At 40.9% G+C, this 19,884-nt stretch overlaps 1 protein-coding gene across 9 annotated transcripts in view; it reads right to left on the bottom strand.

Annotated features, from left to right (window-relative positions):
• Nucleotides 1-19,884, bottom strand: part of LOC100864830 (rap1 GTPase-activating protein 1) — a 105,224-nt gene that overhangs the window by 52,167 nt on the left and 33,173 nt on the right. Inside the window, exon 1 of one of the 9 annotated variants that reach the window (XM_086916324.1) lies at nucleotides 16,030-18,305. The exons of the other annotated variants lie outside the window; for them this stretch is intronic. Within the exon in view, the coding sequence (XP_086772450.1) occupies nucleotides 16,030-16,148 (119 nt within the window). The 5' untranslated portion in view covers nucleotides 16,149-18,305. Of the gene's footprint in view, nucleotides 1-16,029; nucleotides 18,306-19,884 lie in introns of those variants that run through there. 9 annotated transcript variants of the gene reach the window in all.

Raw genomic sequence — 19,884 nt, 5'->3', positions numbered from 1 at the left:
GTCGTTGGGCATAGATAAATCGAGAGAAGAATGCGCGTGCGCTGTTCAGTAGAATGTTTCGTTTCGACCAGGACACCAAGTTCATCCCGAAACAAATTCTTTCTTGCGTTCTTTTCAAGACGTATCGAGATTACGAGCATCGTGGTCGGTGATAGGGAAAATTTAATAGTAGAAGTTACGAATAAAGTTACTTTAATAATTTATCGTTCGAAACTTTAATAATTTATCGTAATAATAATCGGAAATAATTGTAATTCCAAACGGGCGGGGTTACACGAAAAGCGAATCATATTGTTTAAGCATTTTATAAATAAATAATTATTTAAAGTAACTTTATTCGAGATTATTTTTAACTAGTTACTTTTTCAATGGGTTAACGCCCAACCCCGATCGTGGTTCGATATTTCATCGTAAATAAAGATATTTATAAACCAAATTGAATAACGTAATTTGATTTTCGTTTCGAGGATAACCTCTTCACGCGTTACACGAATCAAGGCTTTTCACGAGAATAGCTACACGTATAAAATGATTAATTATTTCGACAAACACGGGGCTCGCTTTTATTATCGCGGTGATTCAAAACAAGCTCCCTCATTTTTTCCGGAACCGACCCTGCAATTTACCGCGTAAATAACCATACGACGGGCCGCTTAAGCATCGTATATCCGATATCAACACCGTGTCCTCTATTTATTCACCGCCAACAACTGCCACGCGCCACGCAAAACAATTCAATCACTCGTACGGACAAGTCTGACGTCTGTGGAGAGATAAAAAAAAAAGAAAAAAAAAGGAATAAAAAAAGGAGAAGGGACTTGTTAGATTTGTTTGTCTCGAGACGATTAAACAAGAATTAAATAACACGGAGCCGCGAAAACAGCGGTCGAAAGGCGCATCGCGCGCGCCGTATGTTTGGACAGAGGGTACCCAGCATCGGCTGGGTCGAGCGTCGAGAGGGAGAAAGAAATAACAAACAGTGGCCCTCGTAATTTTGGGGGTTCGAGCGCTCGAGGGGTTGTTGTTGACGACCACGTGATATATGCGCGACCCCGCATATGTCGCCTCTGCCTTTAATTTAAGCGAGAAAAATATCCGACTTTCCTCCTTCTCTCGCTTCTAACTTTCTCTCTCTCGCCTTCATCACTTTCACGCCGCGCATCCTTCCACCGCGTCTATCTCGATCGCCTCGCTTCTCTCGAGCCTCGTCCTTTTCCATTTGCATAATCCATATTTCTTTCTTCTTCATTACCATTATTACGAGTATTGTGCATCGAGCGTAATTCCCTCTCTCCTCTCTCTCTCTCTCTCTCTCTCTCTCTCTCTTTCCTCCGTCCGTGACATTTGCATTCCGACAAAGAGAGCATTCACGCCTCTCGATGGCACCCTCGAAACTGCCCGCTCGAGAGGCTGATACGGGGTTTCTCTCGACGTTTCGCGTTTACGAGATGTACGTTTGACCCCGTTCCACGTGACCCGTGACTACGCTTATGGAGCAAAGGAGGTCGTAGGGGGAATTTCTATGACGGCGACGCGCTACTTTATCGACCGAATTTATCGAGCGTTCTTCGAAGGATTTTGAATTTATCGTACGATATCGCTCGATACCACGGAATTGGGCATTGGTCCAGGTTAAAGTATTTCGAATAAAATGAGTTTGAGTTTTTTAAAAAAATTGTAATAATTGCCATTACAATTTGTTATATCGATTATTATTATTACGTTTTGAAATTAATTGAACCATTGAATTTTTATTGCTCGATACGATACGCTAATTAATAAGCGGAAAAACACTTTCCCGTTTGCCTGGATTAAACTACAACATTAAGCCACACATATGTATAATTGTATATATGTACATATGTATATATGTATAATTTAAATTTGACACTTGCATTTCATTCAGGATAAATACATTTTAAATATAATTACCATTATTTTTTTAGACTATCATTCATAAGTTTCTTTTCTTCGCTTTGCATACTCTTTTTTCAAGCCTTGCTCTCAGGGGGAGTAAACGAAATCATTTCGATCGAGAGAAAAAGGAAAAAACATTTTCCTCGCGACAAGGAGATAACGAACTCGTCGACAAAAGGGAAACGCACAAATAAGAGTTTGAATTGCCGCCAAGATTTCCCTCCGGAACATCGAAGCGATTCAAACAAGCAGAGAACAGAGAAAGAAAGAGAGAGAGAGAAAGGAAAAAAAATGCTCGCAGCAGAGAATAAACCGAGTCTAATTAAAATCGAGAAGACGACCACGGTTCGTTCCATTGGATTTTTGCACAGCGCGGAAATGGCGCGAGCACGTATATCGAAATCTTATATTATATCCTTGTTCTTCGAAGCAGATGACGCGCGTGCGCGGTGTGGATTACGTATTATATCTCGAGCGTGGAATCGAGACGGGATCGAGATAGAATCGCGAGGCGGAGTGGATGGCCACGTGCTCGTTTCCATTCGGCCGAGCAGGACGCGGCACGCGATTCCACACCGATCGGCCAACGGAACGTCCATATGCCGAGAGACATCATGATTCAACCACGAATATACACATATATATATATATATATATATTATCAACCGCGAAGGAATTTCACGCATACGCGCATGCGCGTCTGTGTACAGCATCGTGTTGTGTCTCGTGTTCCGTCGGTAATTACCTGAAAGCCTCGGCCAACAGAGTCCTGTATAACCTTGAGAGCAAATGAAATTGCGTATACACTCGTACGGTGTATAGCGCATGAACGTTTCTCCATGAATTTTAATCGTCTTTGCGGCGACGGCCAATGTTACGATACGAAAATTTTTCAAATTTTCCTATTTGTTACCATCATCGTTTCGTTCGATCGGCTCGAAACATTGTTTAAATCGAGGCGACGCGAACGAGAGAGAGGGAGAAGTTGAAACGCTCGAATTTTCCGAATGGATCCGACGCGAGGCGACTATGGTTGGGGTAATCCCAAGTTATTCACACCTCGTCACGCCCATATGTTAGATTGTAATATCAGTTTCACCGAAACGGTGCTTAATAAATACGCGCGACGCGCGACTGTTTGGATAAGGTTGCCGGCCGACGACTAAATTTAGAATGCTAATACCCGTTTCGGATCGACGAGCAACGTCCTTCCCTCCCTTTAATCGCGCGCACCTTTATTGCGTCGCGTCACCTCGATAAGGATAATTAGACGGAACCGCGATCCGTTTATTAAAACGAGTTACGAATGTAAAAGCGAGAATTTGGAATTTCGAGGATACGAAAGTTTATATATTTTTTTTCCATTCGTATTCGATTAATGAAATAAAGAATAACGTTTATTCGTAGCTATTATATACAATCGATCGATTATTATTATTATTATTTTGAACGATAAATTATCGAAATTTATCGAAATTTTGCCTGACAAATTTTGAAATAACAAATAGCTATTATACAATCGATCCGTTTTTTATATAATCTCAGATTATTTTTTAATTAAAATTATTTCTGATTATTATTATTATTTTTCGAACGAAAAATTATTAAAGTAATTTATTCGTAATTTCGACTGTTAAATTTTCCTCATCATTGGTCACTTATACAGCGTGGCGATTATACGTGGTATTAATTTGGAAGGAAAGGGGGTAGCTGCCCCTCCTCAACATTGGTTATGCATCGATTCATCGTTTTTCCCTCCCCGAATCCCTCCTCCTCGATCGAAAGATTAATTCCTCGCGTGGCTTTCGATATTATCGTTGAAACGATCGGTAACGCACCGCTGCCTCGTCCCCAACCCTCTCCCCTCGTTACGATAAAGAGTAGTTATCGTTATCCACCCTGTTATTTCGATGCAACCCATACAATTTAATATCGGCAATAATTCTCGAGCCGACCTCGCTTCGAATTTTCTTTCTACTCTCCAGGCATAGACGACTTATCCCGTATTGCAACCCGTACATAAGTACGTACTTACGTGCACGTATCATTATACTTCACTGGTGAAAAGAAGTCTGAAAAGGACCGCCTATCCGCCACTTCAGACGCTTTGTTGGACGCAACAGAGTTGGATATTAATCCAACTTGAAAAAAGTTAAACTAGTTAAAAATAAAGTTACTTCAAGTAATTACTTATTAGCTTGCCATTACAATTATTTCCGATTGTTATTATTACGTTTTGAACGATAATTTATCGAATTAACTTTATTCGTTGACACTACATACCGCATAATAGTGGAAGAGATATAATTTAAACATTTAAAAATCATAAAAATTATTTATGAAGTTATATATTAGGATAGCCATCCACAATTGCAAGCTAAAATATTTTCGAAACTATCCATAAAGTATACATGTCTAGCTTGTTTATTTACACACATACAATTATTATCTTAACTAAGTCGAATATAAAATTATATTTATAAATTAAATGATCGTTACGAATTAGCCTATATTATGAGAAATAAAAAAATTTATACATCATATAGATACGTTAAAATATTTCAAATTCTACGACTTCGATGTGGATCGTCGTTTTATTATCCTTCTCTGTCGCGATCGGATTAGTATACGTGACGAATACCACGCTAGGAAAAAGAATACGTGTGAAAATAAGCGTTTCCTGCGCGAGACGTCTTTCCACCAATGAGAAGACACGTCTCTTTTTTCCCCCTCCCCAATACGAATCCAACAAACCGATAAAGTACGAAACACACGTTTCAACGTTAGTTTATTTCGAACTATTCACATTTTTATTACGTCAATCACGATATCACAGTGGTATCGATCAACATTTTTCCTACGGAATTTAATTCCATCCCGTGAAACTTTAATTATACGGTTACGCGAATACGTTATTATTACCGGGTTGGAAATGTTTAGAGAGGAACGCCTAACGCGAAATTAAAACAGGGTTCGTATATACCGACTGGACGAAACGACCGCGAAACGGCCGAATTTCATCGGTCTGTTCTAATCGGAACGCGTCACGCTCCACGGGATAAGCCCAATTAGAAAGCGCGGTCGCGTTACTGGGAATGGAGCGTCATTAGAGCGATTTCGTTATTGGCGTGAGAGAAATTTAAACCGACGTTTAATCGGTATATTTCAACGCGATAAATATGCGCCTTTCATACGTATGTACACAAGTACATACATTTTGCAACGAAAAATGTCCACTCAACGTACAGATCCTCTCGATGCGAGACTACTGCGAATGTTTCTTCGAAAATATCTTCTATTATATCGTTTCAAAAAAAATTTCCTACCACACCAGAAGATCAATTCTCTATTTAATTTAAAAATTAATACTCTTTTTATCAACTTCTGAGAAAGTTTGTAGGTTTTCGTAGACTTGTGAATAAAAATAAACCAAGATATGATGAGTTTATGATGAGTTTTAACTCGTTAATTTTATCCCACTAATATTATATTTTTAAATTGGAAACTAAAAAATATTTTTTAAAATTTCCGTTTTAATTACAATCATTTATATGTAAAGTAGATACTCGAATATTACAGACCTCGTTGTTCTACTTTTAAAATCATCCTCTTTTTTTTTTTTTTTTTTATAACGAAACGTGTTCAGAGAATCGTTTCTTCCTCGAAATATCCTGAAATTTCGTTGGAAACCGAAGTGGAAATAAACGATTGTACGTAATTTAAAATTCGATGGAAGGAAAATTTGGCAAATATCGAGGTTTCCGGCCGGACGGGTTTCCTCTGTGCCCGTCACTTCATAAGTATGTAATTTTATTTCCGACACACTCGTCCGCAAATCGATTACTGGAGAGGAAAGGGGAGTAGGAAAAAAAAAAAAAAAAAAAAAAATAAATCGCGTAAACTGAATCGGCCGACAATAACGATGGCTGGGGATTGTTGCAGCGGGATGATGCAAAGTGAGTCACAAAGTGCCCACTGTGCTGTGCACATCGCCGATTGTCATTACCCGTACGAGTACAATGGGCCCAGTGACCAGTCTCTACCGTTCGTTGCGTAATGGAACTCATATTTCACGTATGAGAACGCAATAACGTAAATAAATCGGTAATCCTTCGCGTATTACGCACGAATTTTTTTTTTTTTTTAAATTTCTCGAAACCACCTCGACCGAATCAAATTGTACTCTACATCCTCGATCCAAATCTTATTTACACTCGGCTCGTCGTAACACGCGATAAAACGACCAAGTTAAAACGACATATGGCGATTGATATTGAAAATAAAAATTGAAATATTTTAAACGAATAATTAAATGGATGTTTGTCTAATTTTCTTTCATTTCGATACATATAAATTAACCAAAGACTAATAAATAAAGTTTTTCCTTGAATATCCTAATTTTATAACATTATCTCGTTTCGATTCTCCACTCATCACTTTTTAAAACGCGAGATGAAAAGAGGGAGAGAAAAAAAAGAAAAAATTTGAAGAGAAGAAAACGGAACACGAGGTACCAGCATCCCATATACATACATACATATATATATATATATATATATATTCGCGTATTTGAATAACAATCGGTGAGATCGGCGCGAGCGGAGCGAAAAGAGGGAAAAATCGGCGGAGAGGAGAGTATCGAAGGCTCGCCGCAGGGGTCGTCGGATGATGATCTCGGGCCGAGGGGTGGACGACGACGCGTGACTCACAAAGTGCCCACTGTCCCTCTCCCCCGATCTCCATTGTTGGCGGGGAGGCAGGCACGCCGCTCCCTCCCTCCTCGCCCATTATCCTCGCCGCCGCGCTTCCGCATACGACGGAATTGCGGTTACGCTCGACGACTCCATTCACCGAGATTACGTGCTCGATAACGTCTCTGTTTTGTGCAAACATGACTCCCCCCTCCCTAATCCGATTGATTTAATGAAACGTTCCCGCAACGGGATGTCGGATTACGATTCGCACTTTCTTTTCTTTTTTTTGGAGGGGGAGACTCGTCTACGAGAGCGTGTATATATGTATATATATAAATTGGCAAAAACAGAGAATATCTTCGTAAGTAAGCGAAAAATCGATAGTGTCGATAATGTCGGGTGTTAGTGGTATGCGGAGAGACTTGATCTCCGTCGTCTTCTCGTGGGGGATCTACACGTGGGTTGGTTCGAATAATAGGAGTTAATTTAGGACGAAATTATTTTTTGTTGGGTTTGGGTTTATGTTTGTGGAGATTTTATTTTTATTTTCTTCGGAAACAATGCTGACTTTTGTTATATAATTTATTATTGTTGTTAAAAGTGTAGAAAGAAAATATATAAGTGTACAGATACGCGAATATTTGCGATTTGAATCGTTGAGCAGTAAAATATCCGCGTGGCAGATGTGGCGATTAACTTCGAAAGCGCTTCGAATTTGACAAACGTACGATAAATTGGATTTTGAGAATTGGAAATTGTATTCCGAGGAAACAGATGTTCAAAATGCTTATTAAAGAAAGAAAGAAGTTATCCTATCCTATAAATTATCCGATTAGATACAAAAATTGATACATACAAATATCAATGATTGGATTAAAGAATCCGCTAGATGAAATGTTAAAATTAATTTTAATATAGTTTGGGAAAAAAATAAAACATTTCTATTTTTCATACTCTTACCGCGTGGTGGAACGATGTGGAACGTGTAAAAAATCATTAACAAATCGTTATATTACATGGATTTCCAATATAAAACGCGTATTAAAAAAAAAAAAAGATTTAAAACGTACAGTTGTTGTACACTGCATCGAAACAATTACATTTTATACATTCAACGAAATTAATTTTGTCCAATTATATAATATTATTCGAACCGCTGCTAGACGCGGTGAATATACGTCTTACATATACGAATAGATTTTCCTTTTCTTTCAAGTATAAGCACAGTGACCGGCGTTGTTCGAAAGATGGTTTAGAGCACAGCTGGCAAGTGTCGTATGTATCAAAAACCCGATCGTTCCGATGTGTTTGCCTAGAAACAGACCGGTGTCCCCCCCTGTACGACTATCGTCCGTACGAGAAATTCTGGTTTCTTAACGACGCGAACGTTAGCGCGGCTTGTGTTTCACGAGGCGAAGTGCGTGCGACGTTGAACGTTCGCTCGGTGAAATACAAGCGCACCGTGGCGCGAAATTTGTTGCCAGCATAAAATTCGGCCGCTCGACGGATTTATCATGGACGGCCGTATCCCTCGCGGACGACAAAGAAGATGGGCGTGGATAGTGGAGGGGGAGAGGGAGGGGGGGGGGGAGAAGAAAGAGGAACGATTCCAGGGGGCGATTTTTCGCCGGGGACGCGAGAAAATCTTTTAAAACCTTTCTTGCGTAAATCAATTTTATACGCACGTTCGATCTTCGCCATAGCTAAATCACCGATTTTATTGCGGATAGAGAGATGGGCTCTTACGGCGTTCCAATCACGATCGTTTCACGGATCGCGCTCGTGCACGACGACGACGACGACGACGACACCACGGTCTCGTGCCACGACGGATTCGTGGACGAGTTTACGACCCTCCCCCCTCCCTCTCCCTCTCTTCCTCCTTCGTCCCTCGCTTCGCGAGATAAGCTCGCTCTGCCGGCTTAATTGCTCGTTTCCTGTCCAGAAGCGAAGCCAACCGCCGTATTGCGAAACACCTTCCATTCCGAAATTTCATCGCGAACGTGAACGTTCGATTCAAATCGGTGAAAAATATAAATATAGACGTTATAGAAATTGAAGGGAAAATTCTTTAAAAAGGGGAAATAAAAAGTAAAAAAAGCAAACCGGAATATCATTTTGTTATCATCTCGAAACGAAAATAATAAATTCAAAGGTTTCTAATTTCAAGTTGACGTCGATTTCTTTTCCTTTTCTTCGCGAACATCATCGCGATGCGAACAGCTATCAACGAGAAAGAGAGGAAGAAGCAGATGCTTAATTAAATCCTCGCTTCCCTCTTCAAATAGCAAAATAAAACCATCGCTCCGTCTGATCCGGCAAGTGGTGACGCAACACTTTGAAAAACCTTCTTTTTCTCGCCGATCTTTGACCCGCGTCAATTCCCTCCAATTTCCAAACGCGTTCCACATTCCTGCCGGATCGTGTCACTCTCCTTCCGGTCTGTCTCACCAACGATGACGTGGAAAAAAGGAGACGATTCCATTCTCCTTTTCCAAGAACCAAGAATTCAAGAATCCAAGGATTCCAAGCGACAAGGGGAGGATCGATCGGGGAAATCGGCGAGGAATCGAGCCGCGACGAGGTGGGCGCGCGTAATTCGAGCGCGTGGGACGTTATACGTGCGAAGCGAAGCGCGTACGTTGGAACGGTGCAGTGATGGATTAGAGAGAGCGCGGTCGGCTTCGTAAAATAGGTGGATGGGCGGGTAGGGCTTCGTCACCCCGACTTAAACCCCTGCTAATCCTCCCTCGTGATCCGGATCAAGGGTCGATCACGATTTCGATCACGATCGACCAGAGAAAATGTGAATCGTTGTTTCGAATCTTTCGAGGACAGACTTTTGGTTGAGAATTTTCGATCGCGTTTAATTTCGAGAAATTAGTTTGTAATTAAATAATAAAGTTGAATAATAAATTTAAGAGTAATTTGTTACGAAGTTTTTAAAATTAACAGTTCGATCGCGTTCAATCTCAGAGAAATTTGTAATTAAAACACGCGTGGTGAAGAGCGAAAAATCGTTATGTTTTTACGAAATTGTTATAACCACTTTAAAATTTTTCATCGCACATTTCGCGTTCAATTTCGAGAAATTTGTAATTAAAATATGCGCGACAAAGATAAAAATTGAAAAATCGTTGTCTTTTCGTAACAATTTTAATAATTTTTCATCGACTATTTCGAAAATTTGTAATTAAACGTGTAATAAAAAGATGAGAAATCGTTGAAAAGAGCAGATGATAAATTTACGATTACTGTGACGAAGTTGTAACACAAGTTTTCGAGAAATCTAAAAATAATTAAAACATGAAAAGCTCGACAATTATATAAAAAAAATCATTGATTTTACGAGACTGTTATAACAATTTAATATTTTTCATCGAGTTTAATTTCGACAAATTAAATACAATACGCAATAATGAAGATAAAATCGAGAAATCGTTGAAAAAGAGTAAATAATTTCTAACTCTTTTTCTACGAAATCGTAACAATTTTAACAAATTTTCCGATCGAGTATTTCGACCGTTTGGCTCGAGGAGGCGTTTTGAATAACTTCGTGTCCTGGCATAAAAATGGCCGATGAAGGGTGAGAGATGCAACGGTGAAATAAAGCGTAATAGCCTTCTATCGAGGCTGGCCTGGCCGTTAATACTCCCCCCCCATTAAACAACTTTAATACACAGCTGCAATAAAGTGAATGGTACTGATTGCGTTTAATAGAAACAATCAACGCGATGCGTTTCTAGAGATGCGACGAGAAGAAAGGAGGAACCGAACCGTTTTTGTTGCCGAACGAAAAAGCTCAATTACGAATATCGAAGAAAATCATATCGCACGACTATTCACAAAAGTCGGATAATTAATCGTGATCTCTCCGTATCATTTTTTCTTTCTTCTCTTTTTTTTTTTCACCTCTTTAATTACAAAAAAATTAACTTCCGCTCTCGACCGTGAAACGCACCTTAATATATGAAATATTAAACACCCACTTTTTTTCTTTGCCATCTCAGGAATTAGAAAAGCTCAAGATTTAATTTAAGGCACTCTTCGATTATTGCACCCGTCGCCTTTATTATTTATCGCAACGATTCATAAATGTTTCAAACATCGCGGAAAAAAGAAAAAACAAGACGAATGTTACAATTAACGAAACTATCGAAGCCAGACCGGGCTGTTAAACGTCTCCGTAATCCGATCCGAAAGGGATTAATTCATTCGAATCGAATCAAAGAAACATATATATATATATATATATATATATATATATATATATATACCGTAATCGGTTTTCCCGTAATCGCCAACAGTTAGAAACAGTTGAAAAATATCTTTGCACTGCACAACTCGGTGAATTCTTGGAATCGTTGGAGGAATCATCGCACAATGGACCGTTTCTATCCCCGTAAATTACTCGTCGTAACGTTTCCGCGAGATACATCATCGCGGTTAAGAAGCAAGCCTGCCTCGAATTAATGAATGCAAAATAAGGCCAACGTTCCCTTCCGGTTTTTTTTTTATGCAAAAATCGACGCTGTGACATCGCACTTTTCATGCACTTGAATAATAATTTCGCAATGCTTGAATATATTTACAACGCGTCTTCCTTCCGTTCCTTATACGTGATGCGAGATAATAAAAGTCGAACGGAGGTGGACGATAAATCCCAATTTTTTCGGGTTATTAAAAATTCGAGACGAGGTTAAAGGAGAAAAAAATTGGGCGAATGATCGGGTCACCGGGTATATATATATATATAAGAAATTTACGAGAAAACGCGATTCCATTTTCTCGGTTCGAGAAGAAGAAGAAGAAGAAGAGGAAAAACGAATGTCGATCTCGACGATAAATCATTCCGCACGGTAGCTGGATACGCTGGGACGAAGAAACGCGATAGCGTAATGGACAAAGAATTCAATTATATCGTTTGCCATCAAAGATTTCCATGATAGACGAGACCGTCTCTCTCTCTCTCTTTCTCTTCTCGAGAGAAGAAAAAGGACACGAGGCCGATTGTAAATATTCCTTTCGTCTTTCACTTTACGAATTACCTCGTGTCCCATACTCGCCAACTTTTTAAACCGCATCGAAGCGATCGATCTTCTTCCAGGAAGAGGAAAATAAAATTCTTTAAGCACAATTCGTAACTTCGTTCTATCGAGAGAAGAGAGAGAGAGAGAGAGAGAGAGAGAGAGAGAGAGAGAGAGAGAGCTCGAGAAACCGTCTCTGCTTCCAACGCTCGAGTCAGTCGAGTTTTTTAAACATCGGCGCGCGCACACCGCATATTCCTTCGTATTACGAGCGATCGAAAATTCGCCGAATGCCGTATAACGCGATTCGCCACAGAGGTTCGATTCATCGTGGGGAAGCACGCGTGGTGGTGGTGGGGGAAGGCGAAAGGAAGGACAGGCGTTGCAGAGACGACGGAAATCTGGCAGCTGTGTGGCCAGAAGAAGAAAGGGAAGTAATCCGTGGAGAGAATCCGGTCAAGATATCGCCAACATACGCTCACTTGTTCTCTGTAACCCTCGACGTTACATGTTAATTTATAATGCTCGCTGATACTCGAGTGAAAGAGAAACGCAAAAATCGTCTGACAGGACTACGCGTAAATCATCCATTGTCGTCGAACTCGAATATCCGAGATTATTTTTCCTTGCTTCACTTATTCAAAGTACGTTCAAGTTGATCTTATCTCGAAACGAAACTTTTACCCGTAATGTATATTACGATATTCCACTAGTTTCTTCGACTAGTTTCTCGTAGCTGTTGAATGGTAGTCAGGGTTTTTTAAAATTTTCGATAATAATTCTACTGCGACCGTGTATTGAGAAAAAAACGACGCGTTTACAAAGTACACACATATGGTTATTTATGGACGTGTCACATTTGTTCCTCGAAAGTTTATATCGGCAAAGTTTATTAAATAAAGAAATTTCGACGGCGATGAACCGTGTCATCGAAAAAACGATGGGTTTGACACGGTTGTACGCGACCATAATAGATCCGTCGGCGTATGTACGTTTGTAACAGTATCCACGTACGCGGTGTACACGACACGTCTCGTGTTAAATAGAACTTGAAAGGGCACTCGTGTTGCCGCGGCATTCGTGCATTCCCTATGAAATCAAAGGGCCGAGGATTTATTGGTTCACCGTCGACTTAACGCTGACCGGCTTAACACGGACTTTTCAATGAGTAGGACACGCGTTACACGAGCCAACACGTATAAAGGGGTGAGAGCACTCGCCTTTTTATACCTGCGCCTACCCATCCCCCCTCCCTCTTTTTCCTTCGCCGCCCCTTTCTCGTCTCCTTTCAACTAAATCGGTATTAATGTCGATAATTCCAGGGGGCCCTAAACGTTTTCCATCCAATGTAGTCATCGTCATTGTGCCACGTGACGGTTAATTTGGAAACGACGAAATCATGGTTAGAATTCGATTGGTAGAGAGAGAAAGAGAGAGAGAGAGAGATTTTTTAAATAAGAGGGGAGAAAACGCAAAATCATAGAAGAAATCGTCGAATCGAAAGGTTATTATTATTACGAAATAATAAATAACACGAGAATTTTCGATACAACAACCGCACCGATTCATTCGCGAGAATCGTGGTAATATTTTTACCCGTGTCTCGAGTGAAAGGGATTCTCCCCCTTCCCTTCTCACGAGTCGTCAAGACGTTTATCGTATTCAGTCGTAATCGGATACGAAAAATTTTCACCGAGGCCCATTTCGAATTCTCTCAATTCGCTCGTATCCGCGTCTATGTAAATAGTTTAAGTACCCCCTCGCCCCGCGTCTGAATGAATATTTATGGCACGGCCGGATATCTTGGCCCTCGAATTACCATAATTTTACCACGCGATTGTCATCGCGATATATCATACGTTCATTTTTTTCTTAAATTTAATAACTCGAGTTATCCGCGTTGGAAGGATCTCCCTTTGTAAGCAGAGTCGGTCCATGAACGATATTTGTGGATTCTCTCTTCTCTCGAGAAATTTGAGAGAAACGCGCTGTCCATCCGTGCACTCGTTAAACAGCTATTCGCGGAGAGATTGATATCGAATAAACACGTACGTAGAGACAGAAATAATCGGATACAAGAGAGTATTTTTGCGTGATTTGAAAAGAACTAAATTTAGGTTACGTCGACCCTGCTTTTTTATCGCGATAACGTTCGACCGTCGAAAATCGAGGACTGAAATTACTCGAGCGCCATCTATCCACACTTCGGATGGAGCGCATGCGCGCAGTGACCGAACAAAAAGTGGCAAAAAACGTTTGATGGTTTCAACGTACGATGAACGGTATATGAACCATGACGAAAATTCGAAAAATTACAACAAGTACACATGGATAAAAGAAGGAAACGCGTATTCAGACTCGTTAGAGGAATCGAAAGGAACAATTGATTTCATTTTTCAACGATAAATTCCGTAATAATTTTTTTATTAGGTTAGATTTCGAGCGGAATTGTTTAAGGAGACACGTTATATCGCGAAACCAGTGACTAACGGTGAATTAATCTTGCAGGAGCGGATATGTCTGGAGTTATATTAGTGCTATCCCTCCTTGTGTCTTCTTTTTTTAGTTCCGGTGCTCGCGCGCGTGCACGATGAAATATAGAGCGCTGCATTTGACTCGAGCCGTTCCATCCGTGATGGATACCCGATAAAAATATCCGACATCCTTAAAGACCAGAAATTAACGTTAAACAATTTTATTCCCTGCTTAATCGTATCCCCAATATCTTTCTCTTAATTGATTCTTTCGCTTATTATATCTCCCTTCCTCCTCCCCTTCTCTCTCTTTTATTTCCAACGATAAATGAATAAGTAAAATATCAAAATCACGTAAGTTTTGAACATCTACGAATTTCAACTCAAAGAAATTAAGAAAATTCTTTTGGAAGAAAGATTGGATGAGAAAAAAAGGAAGGAGAAGAATCGAAAAACGATAGCTACTCGAGATTTATTAAAATGCAGATTATTAATAGGGCGAATTTTATCATTCTTGACGTTCAATTTATTTCCAAGAATCCTTAACCGTGGAGGATCCTTTAATTATCTCTAAATAAGCGTAATTACAGTTATATCCACGAGGACGAATTGATATTTAAAACACTCTCACCTCATTTCCATTTAAATGAATTGCACGAGAAATCGTATTTTCAGGGTTGGCCAATTCAAATGGACATCGAACGAACCCTTTTAACCGGATAATACGAGAATCAGACGTTCGCGTATGCGTCTATGCCGATGTTCAAATAGATCTTAAGATCTTTATTTTCCCATAAAAAATCGACGATTAATAATTAAGAAGAAAATAAAATAAACGATGAAAATTCGAAATTGTCGGATTCGTAAGCGAATTGACGTGTAATGAAAAATACTTTTTCAATTACTCGGTCGGTAAAATCATTTTACCATATTAAATCCATCCTCGATTTTTCATCAGGTGGCAGGCCTCGTATTCCGTCGAGTATCCGTGGAACAATCGCGGCGTGATGCATCGCCATGAAAAATCGTGTCCGCTCAGCAGCGCATCGAAAAACAAACACGTTTCCGTTGGTGCATCCGCGTGTATCGCGTTACACCGCGCATTCCGATTTTCTGAAACACACCGAGTCCGCCAACAATCCCCCCGCGAATCACGTACCGAGTGCACGTACACGCGCCACCAAGGCGGCCAGACAGGTGTTCGCCTTCTTTCGAGACAACAAGTGTTGTGTTGTAATTGTAAAATTATACCCCCACGATGATTTCGTTTCTTCGTTATCTCGCGATCATCGTATTATCGTCGTTTGAAAATGAACACGGAATATTAATCCCACCGGATCTCTCTGTATATTTAATCATCGTGAAGAGATAATAGGTTGTTTTAATTCAATCGTTGAATTTTGAGTAAGAATTTTGATAAGGTTCGAATATCGTTATCATCGTAACGATAAAAGTGACCACTTGTGTATATACGTGGTGGGCTACGTGAACAGTGATTACGGTTAAGAAAGGAGGGGAGGAGCGTCAAGAGAAAAAAACGTCGAGTCGATCAAACCCGTAATCACAATTTACCAACGAAATATTTATGGACTGTCATTTCGTAAATTACCGCGAGATTACGGCTCGTTACGTTGCTTCATGCAAACTTCACGGTACGCTCCCGTCCAGGATGTAACGGGCATGCTCTAAACTCTTAACGACGTGCACCGTAGGGGAAGAACACGCTTACACGCTACCCTAATTCGCGTCCCGAACGGAATAGCCAAACGTGACATCTATTTTTAATTTTAATCTAAACAATTCGCGACTATTTTGCATTTTTATGGTTAAATCTGGATGCAATCGTTTTAAATTATTGCGTGCGATTAAGTTTGAAAGTATAAATTATAAAAAAAAAGAAAAAAGGTGAGAAATTACCGTTTCTTGGAGAGAAGCGTATACGACTCCTTGGAACCGGTGCAAAGTCTCATCCGCATTTTGCGGGCTGTCCTGTCGACACTTCGCTTTTTAGCTACACCACCCTCCAAAACTGGCATCCAGGCGAATTCGACGCACGTCGATCGACGACAAAACCCGACAACAACGCTATGATCATTGAACACACCGCCCACGATATCACGAGTTACGCACCACTCCTACGCAAACTTCGTGCTTTCGCTCGCTGCTTTTATTAAAATTTCCCGGGTCCGGCCGGCGAATAATCGAAAGAACGATTAATCGTTTTCTATCCGCCGCGCACCAGGTAATTATTTCCACGATGATTTTTCCTAGACACCAGTAATATAATTTATCGTCGATAATTCTTCCTCTATGCTAGCCTTATCCAGAAGAGAGCTCGCTCTCCACCCACTCGATTCTCCTCGATACGTACACACCACCTCTTTCTCTTCCTCCTCCTCTTTCACGATTCTTCACTCTCTCTTTCTCTTTCTCACTTTGTTCTTCTACACAATTATTACGATAAGGGAACGTAGCTAGCCTTCGGCCAAAAGCCTACTCTTCTACTCTTCGATGAATATTCTCACTCGTGACACGTTTCTCACGATCGCACCGAGAATCGACTTTTAGATCTCGCCTATCCGTGCTAGGTTAGATGGCGCGTGGAAAAAAGCGCGGGCTTTATAAGTGGCCTTTTTGCTTCACGGTCGAAGCAGAGTCGCTCGTTAGATAAGCGCAAGCGCAGTGGCAAGAACTTATTGCTTCCCGTTTCCCTTCGAGATCAAAAAGCAGCCTTGACGACGATGCGTTTCGATTCACACTTCGTGGAATTGTGTCTCCGATATTTTCCTTGATCGCGTCGTCACCACACCGTAAAGCGTTATATATTTTTCGATCAAATTTTGTTTTTTTCTTCTCAACCGTATTGCTCGATGTTGCGTGGAAACGAGCGTCACATTCGAAGATTTAGATACGCTCCACCGCGAATATTCACCGCGAAAACGATAACGATACTCTCTCGCCACGGGTCGTCGTTCTTTTCGAGTTGCGAGAAATAAACGATTGCAACGATACGCGAGAGCTCGAGCAATTCATCACCTCGTCTCCGACACAAAGAACCGCACACACGCTTTATCGCTCGACGAGTCTCGTATATACGATTAAGGACAATCCACGATGCACAATGGTTCTTATTTCGAAACGAAACGAAAATGACAATGACACGCGCGTTTATCGTGCTCAAGATATTCTACACTCGTTCCGATTTGAATGAAACCGATGATACCGATGAAATCCGAGATTGCTAACTCGATTTTGATCGATCTCCGCTTCGTAATCCGTCCTCGTTCCGCTTGAAAATGGTGTCGCTATCTTCAGGCCAAACGGTCTCTTCGAGAAATCGAATCACTCTCGAAGTGCAACTTCTGAACGTTCGTGAACGAACATGGCGTTACTTTATCGTTAGTGGATCTTGCAATTGTGAATTTAGTTAAACGAAACACTTTGTATCTTTTAAACCGGGAAATTTCGACTGGATCACTTTCGAACGAGAACACTTTTTTTTTTATTTAAAACAATATCGCATTAAATAAATCGTTTACATTTACGAAGCATCAGACATACGACGTAAATCATTGACAGCAAATATTTTTAATAATGTTTAAACAATTGTAGAACATCGACAATACACAGTGGACACAATTTGACGCGGTACGGAATATTATAACCTAATTCGCGACGAACGTCTCAAGATTTTTCGTCAAAATTACACTCGGAACGATGCACTTAAAAATTCCCACTGAAAATTTCGATTACGTTTATACGAAAGAAACAACAGAATATACGGTGTCGAATAGAATCGGCGTAATAAAATAATGCGGAAAACACGTGAACGAGCAGAAAACAGAAACGACGAGGCAAACTCGACGCTTGCGTCGCTTCGTATGAGCGTACCGATCGTCAGATGATCCTACTGGTGTAGAATGTGTGCTAGTGAGAAGAGGGGAGCTGTGAGAGTCCTCTGGAAATCCAATGGCAAAAGTCAACAAGAGATCTCGAGACGGACGCGAAAAAAGTTTAAGACGTTGATAGATATCGCGATGTTCCGCACCCGCGCTACCGATACGAGTGTAAATATTGCATGAATATCGGACGAACGTTCTCTGTGTGACGTCACGTAAAGCAGTCCAAGGAAACTCTCGAGTATTGCTCGCTTCGTAACTATTCTATTCTATTCGTTCGAATTAACAATTTCAATTTTCAAATCGCTAATTCGATTACGTCGAAGATCTTCGCATGTGAGGTATGTATATAAAAAGAATCGCAATATATATATATATATATACGTATCACGATTCATCACGTGTCGGTCCTCGTTCGAAAATGTAAAACGTAATTCGCAATTGTAAACGAAAAGCGAACATACAGTGCACAACAAACAGTGGAACAGTCGACTAGATATTTTATCGCAAAATAAAAGTTCGTAAACAAGATTTGAAAGTGAACACACGCGCGCGTTGTTCTGTAACGAAAGTCAACAAAGATCGAGCAGAGTAGCAATAAAATAAAAATATTCCCGCTTATCGTTCAATGTCTTCTACGAACCTCGAATTCCACGAACGATACGACGAATGTCTTTACACTCGAGCACTAACGTCGTCCTTCACACTCCCGGGCTTTATATCTCCATAGCTGTTATTTTCGATTCGACAGTCGAAAAAAGAGGGCGGTGTGTTCGTTGCACGGGAAACGGTGAAAAATCGAGCTTCGATATGAAACCGGCGCGAATCCTCGAACGAACACGCACACTCCAAGCAAGGATTCCCGCACGTACACTTGAATGGGGGGCCTGCCTCTCGGTGAGGAACGCACGTGCGTACGCGGAGGCCGACGGAGCGAGTATGAAACAAGAAAGCATGCGTCACGCGCTCGTAAGGCCCCGATCCTAGTGGCGCAACTGCGCCGGAGGGGGTACGGTGACGGCTAGGGGAACGAGAGGAAGGGAAAATCGACGAGTAGGCCCCCGGGGAGGAAATATCTTCTCCCCCTCTTCTCTTCTCTCTCTCTCTCTCTCTCTCTCTCTCTATCTCTCTCCGTTTCTCTACCTTGCCTGGCCTTGCCATCTCGCTATCTCCTTTTCGCTTGTCCATCCGTATTTCGTACTTCTTCTACCCCTCCCCCGTTTTCCCTCCTTTTCTGCCTGCTTCGAGCCTGCTGTCTCTCGTTTCCGCCCTCATGATTTTTCCTATTCCCTTATGATTGCACGAAAAAATATTCGTTTTAAAAAGTATTCGATTTAAGTCGATTTTTCTTTTTCTTTTTTTATCAATCGTTGATCGAAAAGTTAATTTCCCGCTTCTGTTATCTTCTTTTCTATCTCAACTTGCGCGCATGCGCGTAATTTCGTCCGCTTGTTCCAAGTTTTCGCGTTTCTTCGGGAGTGGGGGCAACTTCTTCCTTCTGGTTTTCTTGGCTCCGTCCACTTACCTCTCTCTAGGTTAACCCCGTGTCACGGCACGGGCGCCGTGTGTGCCGTTATGCGTTAAATATGCGCGTGCATATGTTTCCTCCGTTGGCAGCGAGGTTCAGGACCGTAGGTGGTAATCGTCGATGATGTAAATCGAGGAGACTTTTGACCACCCACGACCCCTCTCTGCCGCTGTACCACTTTCAACTGATATCAAAGATAATTGCCTTTACTTGTAAGGAGATTGCGAATAATTTTCGCTCCCTTCGTGACGATTCGACCCCTATTTTCGTCAATTCGCTTCGTTTAAACTTCGTTGCGCATCGCGTCGAATCACGTCTTATTGCGAATTATTACGCGATGAAAAA

This window comes from Apis florea, unplaced genomic scaffold, assembly GCF_048593485.1.
Source record: "Apis florea isolate Af1SG1 unplaced genomic scaffold, ASM4859348v1 contig_3802_pilon, whole genome shotgun sequence".
Lineage (NCBI taxonomy): Eukaryota > Metazoa > Arthropoda > Insecta > Hymenoptera > Apidae > Apis > Apis florea.
Note: the sequence above shows the minus strand (reverse complement) of the source record. Positions and strands in the feature narration are given on the sequence as shown.